General features: G+C 44.3%; 1 protein-coding gene across 1 annotated transcript; it reads left to right on the forward strand.

Moving 5' to 3' along the window:
* Positions 1-11,506: 11,506 nt before the first annotated feature.
* LOC137570332 (olfactory receptor 2D3-like) lies at positions 11,507-15,100 on the forward strand. The gene is made up of 2 exons (XM_068278977.1): positions 11,507-12,412; positions 15,083-15,100. The coding sequence occupies exons 1-2, from the start codon at positions 11,507-11,509 to the stop codon at positions 15,098-15,100; spliced, it is 924 nt and encodes a 307-aa protein (XP_068135078.1).
* Positions 15,101-21,613: the final 6,513 nt, after the last annotated feature.

Genomic DNA, 21,613 nt, shown 5'->3' on the forward strand with positions numbered 1-21,613 from the left:
ATTTCTCCTCCAAACATGGTGTGTGCAATGCAATCCAAAGTACTCAATTTTAAATGACTAGACTATAATCTCCCAATATTGTATTGGATTTGTGTTCAGCAATCACAAATGCAGAATAACTGAAACTAGGTTTATTTATTCATCAGCTCTCCCATCCTCAACATCAATTTGTTGTGCTCAGTGATCATGAATGTAAAATGCATTTCTTTCAGAGTATAATGCATCATAAATACCATTTCATCTATGTTGCTGTCATTTACAGTAGGCAGTTAAATCTGACAGATCTGATAAGTTTTGGACTAGTCCATCTCCTCACAGTGGATTCTCAGTATTTTCTTTATTTAGGAAATCTCTAAATGGAAAAGATATAAACAGGGACACCAGCCAGTCCCCCTGATCACTTGCACACTATTTTGGCAGTTGGACTAAGCAACTATCATTCAGTAAGTGCTTTTGAAAATAAAGGAAACCCTGAGAATCCCCCTTGAGAAGATGGAATAGTCCAAAACCTGTCAGATCTGATAGCCTGAAGTCTTGTGCAGTGAGTATGCATGAAAGCTATGGCAGTTGAGTGCATTACTGATGGCCTCTTGTACATTTTAAACCATACTGCAGTTTTCGTGATTGATTTTATCAACAATTTCTATATTTGGTATCTCCCATGTAGACTAGGATACACATCGTAATTATTATTATTATAATTTAGTATTTATATAGCGCCAACATCTTCCGCAGCACTGTAGAGAGTATATAGTATTGTCACTTAACTGTCCCTCTGAGGGGCTCACAATCTAAGTCCTACCATAGTCCTATGGCTATGTATGTATTGTGTAGTGTATGTATTGTAGTCTAGGACAAATTTTTTAGGGGGAAGCCAATTAACTTCGCTGTATGTTTTTGGGATGTGAGAGGACACTGGAGTACCAGGAGGAAACCCACGCAGACACGGCGAGAAAAAACAAACTCCTACTTAGACCGTTATTTTCTCGTATAAATTGTTCATGTTACACAGTCATTTTTTCTTTAAAAAAACATTTGAAAATCAATATTATTATCAGACTGTCTGAATAGGTGACAACCCTTTACATTATTGTACATTTATCTGGAAATAAATGGTTATAACATTTGTAATCTTACAGGTGAAACTCGAAAAATTAGAATAGAATTAGAAAAGTCCATTTCTTTCAATAATTCAACTTAAAGGGTGAAACTAATATATGAACTAGGAGCCCTTTACAGGTGTTTTGAATGAATTAGCTGATTAGAGTCTGACACGCTGATTAGAGTCTGATCTGGTGACTGATAGGCCACGGGGCAGCGGGACCACTAAAACTATGAATTTTAGAAAAGCAAAGTTTTAGGCAGCCACTAAGTTTGGTGAACTGGGATAATGTACTACAAGGGGAAGACACTGAAGGGAAATGGCAAGCTTTTTAACTTATACTCAATCAATATTGTAGTATGTATATCCCATATGGAAACAAAATATCTATGAATAAAAAAAGGCCTCTATGGATGAATAGAAAGGTTAAAGATAAAATGAAGAGGAAAAATAATGCCTATAAGGTTTTAAAACAGGAGGGGACCGAGGCTGCACTAAGCAATTATAAGGAGTGCAATAAAAATTGTAAAAAAGAAATTAGGCAGGCAAAGATTGAAGCTGAAAAACAAATCGCTAAGGATATCAAATCTAACCCAAAAAAGTTTTACAAGTACATTAACTCTAAAAAAAAGAAAGGTTGACTGTATATGACTCCTAAAGGATGAGGATGGGAACTCAATGGTGGATGACCAAGGTAAGGCAGAGTTATTAAATGCTTTCTTTGCTTCTGTCTTCACAAAAGAAACAGCACTGTTGCAAATTACAGAGGCAGAAGAGTCTCAATCTTCTAACTGTAATATGAAATACTTAACGCAGGAAGAAGTGAAGGCAAGACTAAATAAATTAAAAATAGACAAGGCACCTGGCCCGGATGGCATGCATCCTCGGGTCCTAAGGGAATTAAGTTCAGTTATAGATAAACCCCTTTATCTTATCTTTTGTGACTCTCTTGCAACTGGCAGAGTCCCAGTGGATTGGCGTACAGCCCACGTTTTCCCATTATTTAAGAAGGGCAAAAAATCAGATCCAGGAAATTATAGACCTGTAAGGTTAACATCAGTTGTATGCAAACTATTTGAGGGGTTACTAAGAGATACTATACATGACTTCATAGTAGAAAATAATCTTATTTCTCAGCATCAACATGGATTTACTAAAGACAGGTCCTGTTTGACTAACATGCTCAGCTTTTATGAGGTAGTGAATGCTAATATGGATATTGGGAATGATGAAGATGTGATATACTTGGACTTTGCAAAGGCCTTCGACACTGTTCCCCACAAAAGTCTGGTGCAAAAGTTGAGGATGCAAGGACTGGGGAAGAGTCTGTGTTCATGGATAGGGAACTGGCTAATGGACAGAAAACAAAGAGTTGTGGTCAATGGATCGTACTCAAAATGGGAGACTGTTAGCAGTGGGGTCCCATAGGGGTCTGTTCTGGGTCCAGTGCTCTTCAATCTATTTAATTTATTTATTAATGACCTAGTAGATGCAGTAGTGAGCAATGTTGCTATTTTTGCAGATGATACAAAACTGTGCAGAATCATCAACTCTCAGGAAGATAGTGTCATATTGCAACAGGATCTGGATAGGATGGCTATATGGGCACATACATGGCAGATGAAATTCAATGTTGACAAATGTAAAGTCATGCATTTTGGACGTACTAATGGTCTAGCACCATACAAAATAAATGGGATACAGTTGGGGACATCAAACTTGGAGAAGGACTTAGGAGTACTCATTGACAACAAGTTAAATAATCATACTCAATGCCAAGCAGCTGCAGCTAAAGCTAACAAAATTTTGGGATGCATTAAAAGGGAAATAAAAACTCGAGATGCTAGCATAATATTGCCCCTGTTTAACTCTCTAGTAAGGCCACATCTGGAATATGGAATTCAGTTCTGGGCACCACATTACAAAAAAGATATTGCAGTTTTAGAGCAGGTGCAGAGACGAGCAACAAAATTGATACGTGGGATGGAAGGTCTCACTTATCAAGAAAGGTTAGATAAACTGGGTTTATTTAGTCTAGAGAAAAGACGCCTTAGAGGGGATCTAATTAACATGTATAAATACATCAGAGGGCAATATAATAGCTTGGCGGATGAGCTTTTTGTCCCTAGGCCTTCTCAAAGGACTAGAGGACATGATCTGCGCATGGAGGAAAAACGTTTTAGCCATTTATTTAGGAAAGGGTTCTTTACAGTAAGAGTGATTAAGATGTGGAATGAATTTCCACAGGAAGTCGTTATGGCAAACTCTATACCTGCATTTAAAGGGGGCTTAGATGCTTTCCTTGCGTTGAAAGACATCCATGGCTACAATTACTAGGTAATGCCTAATGATGTTGATCCAGGGATTTTATCTGATTGCCATCTGGAGTCGGGAAGGAATTTTTCCCTTTAGGGGCTAATTGGACCATGCCTTGTAAGGGTTTTTTCGCCTTCCTCTGGATCAACAGGGATATGTGAGGGACAGGCTGGTGTTGTACTTTATACTGGTTGAACTCGATGGACGTATGTCTTTTTTCAACCAAAATAACTATGTAACTATGTAACTTTGAGCTTAGAATATTGAACCTTTTCACAATATTCTAATGGGCTATGATTTTGGGGTTCTCATGAGCTGTAAGGCATAATCATCAAAATGATAACAAATAAAGACTTGAAATATCTTGCTTTGTATGTAATGAGTCTATTTCATTTATTAGTTTCACCTTTTAAGTTAAATGAATGAAAAAAATGAACTTTTGCCCCCTGTTCTAATTTTTCGAGTTTCACCAGTATTTAGAAATATTGGAAGACTAGATAACATGTTTTGACTAGATAACAGAGCTTCTGAAGCTGAGTGTCTCAGAGCAACTAATAACTGAATCCCATTTGAGTAAAAAAAAATATTCATATTACTCTAGAGGACCAATAGGAATATAGGAAATTTAGCCACACACAGAGGAAGCTGAAGAAGATAAAAATGCAGTTGTTGACAATGTATGTTTGCTGTATTATGCACTCCATTGAAAGATACAGGTGGAATAAATAAATACATGAATCAAAAGCCTGAAAGCAAAGCTTTTTTCGTGCTTTATTCTAAGGAACATTTTTTAAAATTTTTATATGATAACTATGTTGCTTTATATTAGAAGCATAAACCGATCTTCCAGGCATTTTTTTCCCATTTATTGTGTTAGGTGCATTGCCTGAGAGCTATTATTTTTGTTATTGTTATTTTTTTTGCCATCTTCAACATCCTGAAAAAAAGGTCAGCAAAACGTATAGACTCACCTAAAGGATTATTGGGACCACCATACCAATACGGTGTTTGACCCCCTTTCACCTTCAGAACTGCCTTAATTCTACGTGGCATTGATTCAACAAGGTACTGAAAGCATTCTTTAGAAATGTTGGCCCATATTCATAGGATAGCATCTTGCAGTTGATGGAGATTTGTGTGATGCACATCCAGGGCATGAAGCTCCCGTTCCATCACATCCCAAAAATGCTCTATTGGGTGGAGATCTCTTGACTGTGGGGGCCATTTTAGTACAGTGAACCCATTGCCATGTTCAAGAAACCAATTTGAAATGATTCAAGCTTTGTGACATGGTGCATTATCCTGCTGGAAATAGCCATCAGAGGATGGGTACATAGTGGTCATGAAGAGATGGACATGGTCAGAAACAATACTCAGGTAGCCCGTGGCATTTAAATGATGCCCAACTGACACAAAGGGGCCTAAAGTGTGCCAAGAAAACATCCCCCACACCATTACACCACCACCGCCAGCCTGTACAGTGGTAACAAGGCATGATGGATCCATGTTCTCATTCTGTTTACACCAAATTCTGACTCTACTGAGACTCATCAGCAGGGATGGTTGTAGTCAGCCAACTTCACTACGCTGGAACTACTTGTAGTTTTGTGCAATTACGCTTCGCCAAACTACAGCTTCGCAATCAAATATTTTCTTCGTATGCATTTTGTAGACTACGTGTTAAAATACGCAATTACGCGTAGTGTGAAGCGTAGTGTATGCGGATGCTTATGCCCGTATGCAGAAAATTTTACTCATTAATTCCTCTGTAAATTCTTAAACCGGGAACTCTCCAATGCGTACATTCCCCTTTCCAATGTGTAAATTTGTAAGCATACAATCGCACGCGGAAAATTAGACGCGAGTAATGCATTCGTAGTTCACTATGCAATACACATGATAACTACGCATAGTGGGTGTAAGCTATGCGCATCGGTACTTCGCTACGCATAAATTTGTAAGTGTAGTTTTGAAACATCACCTTCGAACTACGATGCGTAGATGCGAACTACGATGCGTAAATTCACACTGGCATAGTTTCTGCTCATCCCTGCTCATCAGACCAGGCAACATTTTTCCAGTCTTCAACTATCCAATTTTGGTGAGCTCATGCAAATTGTAGCCTCTTTTTCCTATTTGTAGTGAAGATGAGTGGTACCCGGTGGGGTCTTCTGCTGTTGTAGCCCATCCGCCTCAAGGTTGTGCATGTTGTGGCTTCACAAATGCTTTGCTGCATACCTCGGTTGTAACGAGTGGTTATTTCAGTCAACGTTGCTCTTCTATTAGCTTGAATCAGTAGGCCCATTCTCCTCTGACCTCTATCATCAACAAGGCATTTTCACCCACAGGACTGCCGCATACTGGATGTTTTTTCCTTTTCACACCATTTTTTTGTAAACCCTAGAAATGGTTGTGCGTGAAAATCCCAGTAACTGAGCAGATTGTGAAATACTCAGACTGGCCCCTTTGGCACCAACAACCATGCCATGCTCAAAATTGCTTAAATCACCTTTCTTTCCCATTCTGACATTCAGTTTGGAGTTCAGGAGATTGTCTTGACCAGGACCACACCACTAAATGCATTTAAGCAACTTCCATGTGATTGGTTGATTAGATAATTGCATTAATGAGAAATTGAACAGGTGTTCCTAATATTCCTTTAGGTGAGTGTATCTACATAATATAGGACACCTCATATAAAACAAACCTATTTATTTCATTGTGTTATACAAATGCCGCTAATAATTAATACAAAATAATAAACTATTATAACTAATAATATAAAATAATGAATTATTTGATTTTGCTTATTGTTAGGCTTTCTGTCAAAGGAGTAACTACCTTCAAAAAGGAAAACAAAAAGAATTACGTAGCTCACGTGAAGTGAAAGGGATTGCACATTCCCTGGCTGTCTTGCTGAGCTTCTGCCTCTAATACTCTTAGCCATAGACCCTGAACAAGCATGCAGATCTTGTGCATATGCCATTAACCTCCTTAGCGGTAACCCCGTGTGTGACACGGGGTAAGCCGCCGGAGGGTGCCGCTCAGGCCCTGCTGGGCCGATTTACTTAATTTTTTTTTTGCTGGACGCAGCTAGCACTTTGCTAGCTGCGCCAGCACCCCAATCGCCGCCGCCGCGCGCCCGATCGCCGCTATCCGGTGCGGCGCGCGCCCCCCCCCCCAGACCCCGACCGCTGCCTGGCCAATCAGTGCCAGGCAGTGCCGAGGGGTGGATCGGGTCTCCCAATGACGTCCCGACGTCGCTGACGTCGGTGACGTCATCCCGCCCCGTCGCCATGGCGACGGGGGAAGCCCTCCAGGAAATCCCGTTCTTTGAACGGGATTTCCTGATCGGTGATCGCCGAAGGCGATCGAAGCGGGCGGGGGGATGCCGCTGAGCAGCGGCTATCATGTAGCGAGCCCTCGGCTCGCTACATGATAAAAATTTTTTTTTTTTTTAAAAACTGTTGCGCTTCCCCCTGGCGGTATTTTTCATACCGCCAAGGTGGTTAATACATAGACAACATTACATTACATTAGCAGGAAAAGATAGAGAAGGGAAGGGGAGGTGGGACCAGAAGGGTAGACCAAGTGCTGATTGAGCGGTGCCATATACAGCATGTCAACACTATATAGCGAAACATATGCTACACACAACATCCTCAGGGCAGAGCGGCATAGTCAAGGGCAAGAAATCCTTATGGGCCAGGATCGAGTACATCCGTGATGGAGGAGAGCCTTGCCCAGCTGTGGGGCTAAGTCCAAGGGGCCAGACCGAGGGGTCGGCATAATGGAATGGGGGCCAAATCTGTGAAGAGGTGCCCCATGCTGTCACCGGGGTGGTGGAGTGGGACCATCCAAGTGGAGAAGGGATCAGCAGCTGTGGGGCCTGGCAAAGCAAGCAGAGGTGGGCCTGGCAGCCCCAGGCACAGGGCCAGGTATGATGGCCTGAGGGCAGCCAGACCATCGGCGTCAGAGCTGGGGGTGGCCACAATGTCCTGTGACTGAGCATTCAGACCTGGTGGTGGCCGCGATGCTCTTAAGCTGAGAGTGGCTAGAGCTGGTGGTGGCCATGATGCCCTGCAGCTGAGCCTGGCCTGAGCTGGTGGTGGAATTTCTGCACAAAAACACAACAGGACAATGCTTGTCCCACTACTACCTTCTTCGAGTCTATGATGGTAAAGTGCCAATCGCTGGGGTTTGTCTGGCTTAAGCACCTAATAGAGGAAGTTGAGCCAAACACACCGCAGCTGTTGGCACTGACTATACCATCATAGACCTTAAGAAGAAGGACAGTCCCATGAAACGAGTTGTCCTTGTATGGTTTTTTTGCAAACAAAATGAAAACATTCAACCATATACACCTGTTGTGTATCTTCAGAGGTAGGTAAGCCTGCATTATCCTTCCTTTTAAACTGTTTGCATTTATTTGATATCATTTTGGGTGCATTCACTAAGGAAGTTTATCTCTGGGAGGTTGCAATATTATTGTTTTTGCATTGGTTGGGTTTGTAAAATGTGAGCCGAGCTGTGTGCTTTACCCCCGCGGACATACTGCAGCTGCGCCGACCCCGCCGACCACTGCTTTGGGACGGGACCTGTTTTATGATGAATGAAGACAGACATCAGGCCACAGGAGGTGCACATTCCCCCCCCCCCCACCACCACCACACACACACACACGGCGTCAATTAGAGAATTAATTAAGAGTTAAGGTATCCTTTAAATTATGTAGCAGAGGATGGAGAAAACTTAGCCCAGTCAAAGCCCCACCCCTCGGTAGACAGAACCCACCATCAGACACAAAATAGCTGTGGCCCATGACATACTTGACAGCCATTCAAATAAAGGTCTGTGTGTCCTTGTGGTAGTCAGAGTCTATTTTACTGTAAAAAGGGACTGTCATTTATTTATTGTGCCATTTGGCATAACCACATTATGTGCATATTGTTAAGAAAAAGGAATTACTCAACTTGGTTTGCATTCAATTTTTATAGAAGCAGTAGAGTGTTGTACCGTGTTAGCCATCAGTAAAATCAAGAAGTTTTGAATTAGGATGATACCATTTATTGGCTAACTTAGCGATGATATTTTACTATATATAAAAAATAAGAGCCCCCTTTTACAACTGGATAAACAGGCTCACAAAAATTGAATGCAAGAAGTTTTGAATCAGGACGATACCATTTATGGTTAACTTAGAGATGAATAACAGTAAGCTTTCGGCTAATAATAAGCCTTCATCAGACTTATGTCCTGCAACTGACATGCAGTAACCAAGTCCGACGAAGGCTTATTATTAGACGAAAGCTTACTGTTATTCATCTCTAAGTTAGCCATAAATGGTATCATCCTGATTCAAAACTTCTTGCATTCAATTTTTGTGAGCCTGTTTATCCAGTTGTAAAAGGGGGCTCTTATTATTTATATATAGTGAAATACTTTATGGTATGGATGAAAAAATACAAAACATATCTCTATGCACACACATTTTTAAACAGAGAGACCATTTAGTTATACGGCGGTCTTATAAAAGAGACATAAAAGAGATATATTATGTACAGTTTATAAGTAGCTAGTTTACTGATCTTGCAGTGCTTGAATCTCAAGTTGATTCCCAGCCAGGACAGTAGCGTGGAGTTTCAGTTTTCTTCCTATGTTTGCATATTTTTCATCTGGGCACACTAATTTCCTTCCACATACCTAAAACATACTGGTAGGTGAAGCGGCTTAGCCCAAAATTGATTCTAGATTGTGGTAGGGAACTTCGATTATTTTTTTTCGGATCCTTTAAGATTTAGTTTAATGAATAATTTGGTGCAAAGTAAGGTGGTACAGAAAATATTGGCGCTATGTACGGGCATAATAATAAGTATTTATTTTGTTTCTTACGTTTCACAACATGTTAGAGTAAATGTTGTCTGTGGCCCACCCTCCGCAGGAGATGTTTGAAGAGACAGACCACAGACAAAATAAAAGGTGTGATGTACCAGCTCTTATTGTGAGATTGAATCAGTTCAAAAGAAGACTGTCGTAGAAAAAGACCTCATATAAAGTTAAGGATCACAACAGTAGGGGGATGACATCTACGCTCAACTAAGCTGACATGTAGGCTCTTGAAATTAAGTTATATCACTATAAACATTTTGGCACAAAGTACTTGAGCAGTTGTAAACCCAATTTTTGAAAGGTTTTTATGGCACTTTGGAGGATTGCAGACCGACCATCAAAAATCTTGTGAATGCAGTTTCTTTGGAAACTGCATTTTGCTACTTAAGTCAATGGGCCTGATTCACAAAGCAGTGCAAACACTTTGCACACCTGTGAAAAGCCCTTTATCACGCCTAAACTTAGTTTAGGCGTGATCAGAAGTAACTCGCGCGAAGCTCCCGCACACAAAGTTTTGCGCGCGCTACCGCGCGGGCACGCGCGCAGCACCCATTAAGCCCTATGGGACTTTGCGCGCGCAAAACTTTGCACGCGGGAGCTTCGCGCGAGTTACAGCACAAAGCGGTGATAACTTTGCTAGTGCAAAGGTTATCACGCCTAAAGTCTTTTAGGCGTGATAACTGAGTTATCACCGCTTTGTGAATCAGGCCCAATATGTTTACTCTGTTCAGAGTATCTTGACCATGCATTCTTGATTTTTGCTGGCTAGGTCTAAGCTTTAAATTACCCTTATTTTCTGACCATGCCCAAGCTGGTTGCTGCTCTTATAAGTAGAAATTAGCAGGTGGGAGCAAGTTTCAGTTTCATCTGCCATGACACTTGGAGGAAGTGAGTTTCTAGTGCATGTAGAAAATTCCAGCCAACCATAGATATTGTTTTTAACTCCAATTTCCACCTTAATTCGATAGACTGATATTTGAAAAATGATCAGCAACATTCTCACTTAAATTGCTTAATTACATTACAGCTACATCACTCCAAAGACCCTGGCTAGGGCTAGCACGCGCAGCTGCGAGGGGTGATCAGGACACAGGACAGTTGGAACTGCGTCTCATGCTCCCTGTCACCTCTTTTCAACCAAAAGGATGGCTGCCCCCATGAAATCAAACATTTGCCTGTTCTTTTAAAACAGGATGGGTAAGAGATTATATTACCTATCTATTTTAATTAACATACAGTAACTAATGTAAGTTAATGACAGTATGTTTGTTTAGGCTGAAGTTCCTCTTTAACGTGAGAGGTGCAAGTTGTGCGCACGCTATGCACGGAAGTGCAGTGTAGCGTGCACTGGTAACTTATGTGTGCTCTAGTCACATAGCGCCACTCATCCTGCCCTGAGCCTCGTTGGGTCCAGTAGCTTCATAGAATGTGATCTCCGCACTTTGATTCCCCTACACGGACTCACTTAAAACTATTATGAAAACAACTCACACAGTTTCTGCCCATTTTAAAAGAAGAGGTTTTTTTAGGGAAAAGAGTAATACATACCAAATTTTGGGGTGCTGTCGATGTTGTGTATAGACCAAGGTATTTAGGCAAAACACGTATGTTTTGGCAGCTCATTGTGTCTCTTCTGGGAGTTCCAGAAATCAGCCTTAGTGACTCTGTATCACCAAGCCCACTATTGAGGGACTTCACAACATTGTAAAAGGAATAAGATTTGCCTTTGCCATGATTGCCCTAAAAGCCATATCCCCTCCCCAACACCATGACATTTGATTACAACTATCTCTCCAAAGACCAGAACAAAACACCTGAATTTTTTTCCCCTTAACAGCACAGGCGTAGCTAGGGTTTTCAGCGCCCGGGGACAAAGACAGTGTTTGTGCCACCCTCTGGACAAAAATGGGTGGGGCCATGTATCAGAATGTGGCCATGGTCATGGGTGGAGTCAAATGTACAAATGCTAGTTAGAAAGCCGAACACCACACTTTCGGCATTATTTCAGTACAAACAAGTAAACAGTGTCAGCGGCAATTGATTCACTTGTGTTTGACGACGTGTTGCGTGTGACTCCAATGCTTTCTCCTTCCCACTTTGGTAGAGGAAGTATCAGAGTCATCATGAAGTATGCAAACTGCCTCCAAACACAGTATATGAAACAAAAATATTTTCTTTTACATTTTTAGAGCCATTACGATGTATCCTGGAAACCAAAGTACTGTAACAGAATTTATTCTTCTCGGCCTCTCAGAAGACCCTAAATTACAGATTTTACTGTTCCATGTTTTTCTGGTAGTATACATGACCACACTGACTGGGAATCTTCTCCTCATAGTGGCTGTGGGAACTGACAAGCGGTTACACAAGTCCATGTACTTCTTCTTGGCCAGTCTATCTTTTTTGGATATCTGCTATACCTCAGTCATTGTACCCAAGATGTTGGTGAACTTTCTTTCATCAAACAAGAGAATTTCTTACACCGGTTGCACCATTCAAGTCTTTTTTTACCTCTTCTTGGGGGAAACAGAGTGCATTCTTTTAGCTTTCATGGCCTATGACCGCTATGCTGCTATCTGCCACCCTCTACATTACAACATGATTATGAACACAAGCACCTGTATGTGGATGATCTGTATGTCCTTGTTGACTGGTTGCATTATATCATCTATTGATGTGTATTTTACATTCCGTGTAGTATTTTGTGGTCCCAACACCATTAACCACTTTTTCTGTGAAGCCCCTTTACTTCTAAAGCTAGCTTGCAGTGACATCTCATCCAATAGAATTGTGACACTGGTGGGCACCGCGATTCTTGCTTTTGTTCCTCTTTCCTTAATCCTTTTTTCTTACTCCAGAATTATAATCACTATTGTGAGGACCCACTCAGGAAAATATAAAACCTTCTCTACGTGTGTTTCACACCTAGTGGTGGTGGTCATTTTTTATGGGACGGCAATGTTCATGTACGCGAGGCCAGAGCATGCAGCTAATAAGGACACAGACAAAACGGTGGCAGTATTTTACACGGTGGTAACGCCGATGGTAAATCCCCTGATCTACAGCCTGAGAAATAAAGATGTTCACAGAGCCATGAGACGAATGGTTAGAGCACATGTCACCAGTAAGACAATACAGGTACCTGTTCTTCACTAACAATACTGATAGTAAATAGCTATTCTGCAACACTATCTAAATTGGAATAGCTACATTATTTTTTTCTGAAATCAACCAACTTCTAATTGCTCACATAACCTGAACTCATTCTTTGGGAAGAATACAGAAAAGGAAGAACAGTAGATAGACAACATAAGACATACAGAGCAGTAGGACACATTTAGGAAAGAATTCAAAAAGGTTCTGTGCTCTATCTTTAGAATTGACAGTAATTTATTTATTTTTGTATGGGGATAAAGTTATGCTACTGTCATACTCACTGGCATCCTGGACAGCCTCAGATCCTTGTCTCTAGGGCAGTTATGGTTCCTTCATCATCAATACAGCTGTGGGCATACATGCATGGCGCCAGTCATGGTTTTATGACATGGATCATGGGTGTGCATGTCCATGTTAATGTCGTCACACATATTTACAGGCACTAACAGAGACTAGCAAAAGCAGAGTGTGCAGGAACCTGTACTTGAATATAAAAACACCCTCTCAAAAAGTTAGTTTTGCAGGGTATTTGACATCTGACCTCAGTGTGTGGCCTTGGCCTTGTCTGATATGTGCCAGCACCCAACCTCCGATTGTGACTTCAACTTTGTTTGGCATCCATCAGTACCAGATGTGGGTCCATACTCTTAGTAGTGGTAGAAGTAGTAATAGCAGTGATGGTTCTCTACATCATAGTTTTATCTGTTCTACTCATCACTGGTGGTCAGACCAGGGTATCATGACCTGGTGGTCACTTCCAGCAAAGAAGTCCACTACCCACTAGGGGTGGCAGCTCATCAACCCTTTCAGGATGCTCTGGTGAAGACCAGTGGCCATGTAATCTCTGTGCCTCAGGAGAGCCCTCACTAACCTCAGAGTCAACAGTTATCTCAAGGTTTAAACTGGACACTTGTTGGCCAAGAAGGCTTGTCAGAGACACTTCTGCCAAGAGCATTGTTCTCCCTTCTCACCCAGTCCACTCTGTCCCATTCTTTCATTCACTGCTCCATCGACCCTCCTTCCCTCTGCAATGCATACCAACAGAATGTGTCACTAGCCTGGAGATAGCAACATTTCTAAACAGCATCATCCCCACAGTGTTGCCCAAGGGTTTGAGTCCCTAAAATATTGATTTTATTGGTCAATACCAGTTGTTTATATTTAAGGTCATACGGTATATGACTCTTCAGATGATCGATTCTTTGATTCAATCATAAGATTGATTGTTCTGGCACACTAACAGAAGTAAAGCTGCTACCCAATTCAATCTGATTAAAGGAATTGATATGAAAAGTGAATCGATCATCTAAATAATCATAATAGCCACCTTTAGGCAGCACTTGTTAGCATTTTTTTCTAACAAAGTAGACAAAGTGGAGGGTGAACAGTCACCGGGAGCCCAAATGGTGTAGTACATCACAAATGATAGAAGAAGCAAAACAAAATAAACAGAGGGTACTCACAAAGGAGCAACCAACCACTGCAGGCAGGTGGAGATCAAGAACCTTTAAACCTGAGGCATTCCAGTTTGCCGTTCCTAAAAAAAAATGTGCCCACCCACTGTGTCTTGGCGGCCACTCACACCCAGGAGTTCACTGATTTGTATGAATCCCTACAGTCATTCCAACAAGACAGCCCTCCTGGAAAACCTCCTAATGTAGAGTACGTACCTTTGCACCTTCGACTCCAGATATTGCAGGTTTTTCATGAGTCCAAATTGGCAGGGCATCCTGGGGAAACTAAAACTTTAGAACTCATGTCCCGTCATGTATGGTGGCCTACTATCAGTAAGGACTGCAAAGCATTCATGGCAGCATGCGGCACTTGTGCCAGGAATAAGATGTCTCGGGTGGCTCCTTAAGGTCATCTTATGCCCTTACCCATTCCATCTAGACCTTGGTCGCATCTGTCGATGGATTTTGTGGTGGACTTGCCTTCATCTGGGGGTAAAAAAGTAATTTGGGTCATTGTCGATCATTTCAGTAAAATGGCACACTTTGTACCTCTACCTGGCTTGTGGTACTTCCGCCCTTTCTCTGACCTCACGTCCTCTACGTGATGATGCATACGAGGGTACGCGTGACGCGTACCCTCGTATGCAGAGGACGTGAGGTCAGAGAAAGGGCGGAAGTACCACAAGGGTACTACCGCTGAACCGCCCGCTGCCCGGCCTCAACGCGTCACTCTGCTACTCGGACTCCTCCTCCTCCTCACTCAACTGCCAGTGCCAGCCACCAAGTACTATTTAACTTGCCTTAAACTTTTGTATGGGGAAGCGGGCAGAGGGGGGAGCGCTAGCGGAGGGGTGGGGGGAATTTCCGACCCCCCCCCCGCAATCGGGGCATGCTCCCCCCTTATGCCTGCGACCCCATAGGGGGGCCGTATTGCGGCATGTTCGGGTGAACAGGGCCCTGTTCGGCCGCACAGGGGCCCTGTTCGGCCCTGTTCGGCGGCCATTCAGTAGTTCGGGGCGAACCCGAACTTAAAAGGCCGAACACCATCAGGTGTTCGGCCGAACTCGAACATCACCCGAACAGGGTGATGTTCTGCAGAACCCGAACAGTGGCGAACACTGTTCGCCCAACACTAGTCACCAGTAGGCAACCACTGTAAAGGCAGGTGGGGAGATTATCCTGACCCCACTCAGGAATAAGAAGTCGCTCTCTGTAGATAGTAGAAAAGGGTCACAACCCTCCACCAAGGGTGGATACAATATTATATAGGAGAGAACAGAGGTGCCAAAAGGATAAAAGGGGTTTTAAAGGAGCTTAAAAGCCAAAAATGTGGTAATTAGAGGAGGCAGTGGTGGACTTACCTCCTCCAAGCAGACACAACACGACTGTACATTCAGTCTAGTTTAAAGAGGAACTAAACAAACATACTGCCATTAAGTTACATTAGTTATGTTAATTAAAATAGATGGGTAATATAATCTCTTACCCACACTGTTTTAAAAGAACAGGCAAATGTTTGATTTCATGATGGCAGCCATCTTTTTGGCTGAAAGGAGGTGACAGGGAGCATGAGACACAGTTCCAACTGTCCTGTGTCCTGAGCACCTCTCCCAGTTGCCAGGCAACGTGAATAACAACATAGGAAATCCCATCATGCTCTGCACAGCATCAGGGGAAAAAAGCCCGGGCTTTTTTTCTTTGATGGGTGGAGCTTAGGTAAAAATGCAGCTAAAAATGATGCTTTGGTAAGAAAAACAAAGTTCTGATGCTGTGAAACTGTTAAAGAAACACCAAGCCTTTTCAGTTCTGCTGAGTAGATTTTTAGTCCGGAGGTTCACTTTAAGGAATACCGTACATATGATAGGTATGGAAATGATATCATGTTGTTGGTCCGGATCCACTGAGTATTTTAATCTTAAATTTATGCTGCTGACATACCCAGCCACCGAGTTATTCAGCTGCTTAGTGCCAGAACATCTAACACTATTCAAGTTTGATATCATAAGAATTGTCATATTTTGAGGATTATGAATCTGTGACTGTTATTTGTGTGTGGGAAGCGGGAGGGGAAATATGGAAATGTCATATTTTGTGAGCTTAAAACTTCCCGCCCAAAAGTTTAACAACACCACATCCACCCCAGGGGCTGACCCTGAGATCCCGCCCAAAAAACTGGGTCATTAAAGAGGACAAAGCTGGGACTCCACCCCAGTCCTCAATATTACCACCATCATGAAAGCATGCTGCTAGCCTGAGGACTGAGCCAGCGGCCATCTGGATATACTCTGACCCAGAATAAAGACTTTACATGTGCTCAGATCTCCACAAAGGGACATGTTTCATCTGGACTTATGTATTTGTTTATTTTCTTCCTTTTTATTTAATATTGGATTACTTTTCTCTTTAATCGTTAATTTTAATGATTTTCTGTATATATTAATTATTTATATTGCATTTATTAATAAAAGACTTCTAAAGTCATTTTTTTCTCAGCTGCACCTACTATTCAGCCACACAGAACGAATCCTAGCTTTCTGAGGAGTCACTGCTACTGTTCATTATAGTCAGATTAGGGTGATTAATTGTTTTTATTTGCAGGTCTTAGAATCAGTGAGTGTAGGTTCTCAGTCCTACAGAGGTGGTGGCAGCTTGGTACCCTGAAGCAGTGTGTACCATATTTCGCGCCGTATAAGATGCTCCGGAATATAAGACGCACCTAGTGTTGGGCGAACAGTGTTCGCCACTGTTCGGGTTCTGCAGAACATCACCCTGTTCGGGTGATGTTCAAATTCGGCCGAACACCTGATGGTGCTCGGCCAAACCGTTCGGCCACATGGCCGAACTAAGAGCGCATGGCCGAACGTTCCCCGAACGTTCGGCTAGCGCTGTGATTGGCCGAACGGGTCACGTGGTTCGGACCCCGAACGCGCTCTGATTGGCCGAACGGTCACGTGGTTCGGGTAAATAAATACCCGAACCACGTCATATCTCCGCCATTTGTCTGTGGGTTTAGCTTTGGGTAGGCAGGCAGGGTAGTTCGCGCTCCAGCCACGCTAGCCAGGGTCCCCCCAGTCATTGTGTGTCGCTGCTGGGAACAGTAGTACACCGCTCGCTCAGCCACACTATATATAGCATTGTTTACTGCCACTGTGTACCTCGCTCAGCCACGCTATATATAGCATTGTTTACTGCCACTGTGTGTACACGGCTCAGCCAGACTATATAGCATTGTGTGTACTGCCACTCTGTGTACACCGCTCAGCCAGACTATATAGCATTGTTTACTGCCACTCTGTGTACACCGCTCAGCCAGACTATATAGCATTGTGTGTACTGCCACTCTGTGTACACCGCTCAGCCAGACTATATAGCATTGTGTGTACTGCCACTCTGTGTACACCGCTCAGCCACGCTATATATAGCATTGTGTTTACTGCCACTCTGTGTACACCGCTCAGCCAGACTATATAGCATTGTGTGTCCTGCCACTGTGTGTACACCGCTCAGCCAGACTATATAGCATTGTGTGTACTGCCACTGTGTGTACACCGCTCAGCCAGACTATATAGCATTGTGTGTACTGCCACTCTGTGTACACCGCTCAGCCAGACTATATAGCATTGTGTGTACTGCCACTCTGTGTACACCGCTCAGCCAGACTATATAGCATTGTGTGTACTGCTTCTCTGTGTACACCGCTCAGCCAGACTATATAGCATTGTGTGTACTGCCACTCTGTGTACACCGCTCAGCCAGACTATATAGCATTGTGTGTACTGCCACTCTGTGTACACCGCTCAGCCAGACTATATAGCATTGTTTACTGCCACTCTGTATACACCGCTCAGCCAGACTATATAGCATTGTGTACACCGCTCAGCCAGACTATATAGCATTGTTTACTGCCACTCTGTGTACACCGCTCAGCCAGACTATATAGCATTGTTTACTGCCACACTGTGTACACCGCTCAGCCAGACTATATAGCATTGTGTATACTGCCACTCTGTGTACACCGCTCAGCCAGACTATATAGCATTGTTTACTGCCACTCTGTGTACACCGCTCAGCCAGACTATATAGCATTGTGTGTACTGCCACTCTGTGTACACCGCTCAGCCAGACTATATAGCATTGTGTGTACTGCCACTCTGTGTACACCGCTCAGCCAGACTATATAGCATTGTTTACTGCCACTCTGTGTACACCGCTCAGCCAGACTATATAGCATTGTGTACACCGCTCAGCCAGACTATATAGCATTGTTTACTGCCACTCTGTGTACACCGCTCAGCCAGACTATATAGCATTGTGTTTACTGCCACTCTGTGTACACCGCTCAGCCAGACTATATAGCATTGTGTGTACTGCCACTCTGTGTACACCGCTCAGCCAGACTATATAGCATTGTGTGTACTGCCACTCTGTGTACACCGCTCAGCCAGACTATATAGCATTGTGTGTACTGCCACTCTGTGTACACCGCTCAGCCAGACTATATAGCATTGTTTACTGCCACTCTGTATACACCGCTCAGCCAGACTATATAGCATTGTGTACACCGCTCAGCCAGACTATATAGCATTGTTTACTGCCACTCTGTGTACACCGCTCAGCCAGACTATATAGCATTATGTGTACTGCCACTCTGTGTACACCGCTCAGCCAGACTATATAGCATTGTGTGTACTGCCACTCTGTGTACACCGCTCAGCCAGACTATATAGCATTGTGTGTACTGCCACTCTGTGTACACCGCTCAGCCAGACTATATAGCATTGTGTGTACTGCCACTCTGTGTACACCGCTCAGCCAGACTATATAGCATTGTGTGTACTGCCACTGTGTGTACACCGCTCAGCCAGACTATATAGCATTGTGTGTACTGCCAATCTGTGTACACGGCTCAGCCAGACTATATAGCATTGTTTACTGCCACTGTGTGTACACGGCTCAGCCACACTATATAGCATTGTGTTTACTGCCACTCTGTGTCTGCTGGGAACAGTAGTACTCCGCTCACCCACCACTGTATAGCATTGTGCTCTGTGTCGCTGCTGACAATAGTGGTACACCGCTCACCCACCACTGTATAGCATTTCTGTACTGCCACTGTACTGCTGCCAGTCAGCGTGTACTTTAAGGATAAGTGAAATGAGGAAGAAATCCGGTGAAAGAGGGAGGGGCAAGGGAAGAGGTGTTTCCCCTGACGGTTTACGTACAGGCCACAGGGGAGCACCCAAGAAAACCCACTTAATACCGCCCATGTTGTCCAGGACAACAACCCTCACAGATCCAAAAGAACAGGACCAGATAATTACTTGGATGACCTCTCAAGCATCCAGCAGTGGGTTAAGCAGCACCAGCACATCACGCACGAGGTCCGAGTCCTCAGCCAGTTACAAGGAGCTAGTGGGCACAAAGCTGACACAACCGGCAGCGACACCACGCACACAACTGCCAGATAACCAGTCCGATGAATTACCTCAGGACACAATGGGGTATTCGCAGGAGCTATTCCCAGGCCAACAAACTTGTCAATGGAGGAACAGCCAGAAATGTTGTGCCCGGATTCACAACCATTAACTGTGGGAAATGCACCGGGCACTGAAATACAACAAGGCGAGTCCGAGGACTTTGAAACCCAAATCCCAGAGCAAGTTGGGCAGGAGGGGTTGCAATTGCAGGAGGTCGGCCGAGAAGATCTGGAAGACGACGTTGGAGTGAGCTGCGCAGAGGTTGTTCTGGGGAGCTCTACTCCACGGCGGCGGCCCCCCACAATGACATATGACGAGTTTGAGGAGATGGAAGAGGAGGGTATGGACAATGTGGACAGAGACCCAGATTTTGTTTGTGAACGAGAACATCGCCGTCGTAGCAGCAGCACAGATGATTCTGTTGAAGAACCCACTGCTGCACGAGTTCGCCTTGTGCCACAAGGTAGGCGGCGCGCAATTTCAGGCACCACAAGCGTGGAAGTTCAACTGAGAGGCAAAAGAGGCGCAAACAGAAATCGCCAGCAAGGTGCTCCAAAGTCTGGGCTTTCTTTGAAGACTGCACTGAGGATGTTACCATGGCGATTTGCAAGGTGTGCAAGACCCGCCTGAGCAGGGGGAAAAGTATTAACAACCTCTCCACCACCAGCATGAGCCGCCACATGCTATCCAAACATCCCACTCTGTGGGCAAACTCGACAGGACAGGGTACCAGCAACACTGCCTCCCTTGGGTTCACCAGACTCACCACCAGACCCGCCTCAGCAGCAGCAGTAGCCCAGCCATTGCGTGGTTCACAACATTCACAAACATCGGACGACGCTGACACTGTCACTTTCCGGAGTAGTGCTCTTGAGGTCTCCCAGTCTTCATCAAACACAACAACCAACAGCCCTTCAGTGTGCAGCCCTAGGGTTCAGTTGTCTGTCTCGGAGATGTTTGAGCGCAAGAGGAAATTGCCAGCAAATGACCCCCGGGCCGTGGCAGTAACAGCCAGCATAGCCAAGCTTCTGGCCTGCGAAATGCTGCCATATCGAGTGGTGGAGACAAACAGCTTCAAGGGCATGATGTCAGTGGCCATCCCACGTTACGTGGTTCCCAGCCGCTACCACTTTGCGCGCTCTGCAGTGCCTGAGTTGCATGAGCACGTGGTCAGCAAAATAACCCGAAGCTTGAAGAATGCCGTTGCCTGCAAGGTTCACCTCACCACTGACACCTGGACGAGTGCGTTCGGCCAGGGTCGATACATCTCTCCTTACCGCGCACTGGGTGAACCTTGTGGAGCCTGGCAGCGATTCCTCACCTGCTACGGCGCGGGTGTTGCCCACGCCGCAAACAGCTGCACCGCCGTCCCTCCCACTGGATAACAACAGCAGCACCTACCTCTCTGACTCCTTCTCCTCCAATGCATCTCAAAGCTGTACCTCATCCGGAAACGCTAACCCAGCAGCAGTAGGATTGTGGAAGCAGTGCAGCACAGCTGTTGGCATGCGTCAGCAAGCGTTGCTGAAGCTGATCTGCCTTGGGGATAAGCAGCACACAGGGGAGGAAATTTGGAGGGGAATAAAGGAACAGACGGATTTGTGGCTGGCACCGCTGGACCTGAAACCGGGCATGGTTGTGTGTGATAATGGGAGTAATCTCATTCGCGCTTTAAGGTTGGCTAAGCTGACACACATCCCTTGCCTGGCGCATGTGATGAACCTAGTAGTTCAGCGGTTCCTGAGGACATACCCAGGCATGGCCGATCTTCTGTTGAAGGTGCGACGAGTGGCCAAACATTGCAGAAATTCCAGTACTGCTTCGGGGGCACTCGCCAAGATGCAGGAGCGCTTTAATCTCCCCCACCATCGCTTGCTGTGTGATGTCCCTACGCGCTGGAATTCTACGCTGCACATGCTAGCCCGCTTTTGCGAGCAGAAGAGTGCAGTGGTCCAGTACATGACGGCGCAGTACCGAGGCGCATCCGGCCAGCTGCCAAGCTTCTGTGGATCCGATTGGGCCAACATGTTGGACCTCTGCCAAGTCCTCCAAAATTTTGAGCAATCCACGTTGCTTGTGAGCAGTGACAACTCTTCAGTCAGCATTACCATACCACTGCTGTGTTTACTGAAGAGGTCAATGTTGAAAATCAAGGAAACAGCTGTCATGATGCAACTGGGGGAATCTGAAGGAGAAAACGATCAGCGTAATGGTACCAA

Source organism: Hyperolius riggenbachi, chromosome 4 (assembly GCF_040937935.1).
Source record: "Hyperolius riggenbachi isolate aHypRig1 chromosome 4, aHypRig1.pri, whole genome shotgun sequence".
Lineage (NCBI taxonomy): Eukaryota > Metazoa > Chordata > Amphibia > Anura > Hyperoliidae > Hyperolius > Hyperolius riggenbachi.

What these genes read in the sequence shown, in the direction of transcription:
- LOC137570332 (XM_068278977.1), top strand. Translation starts at nt 11,507, where the DNA reads ATGTATCCTGGAAACCAAAGTACTGTAACAGAATTTATTCTTCTCGGC.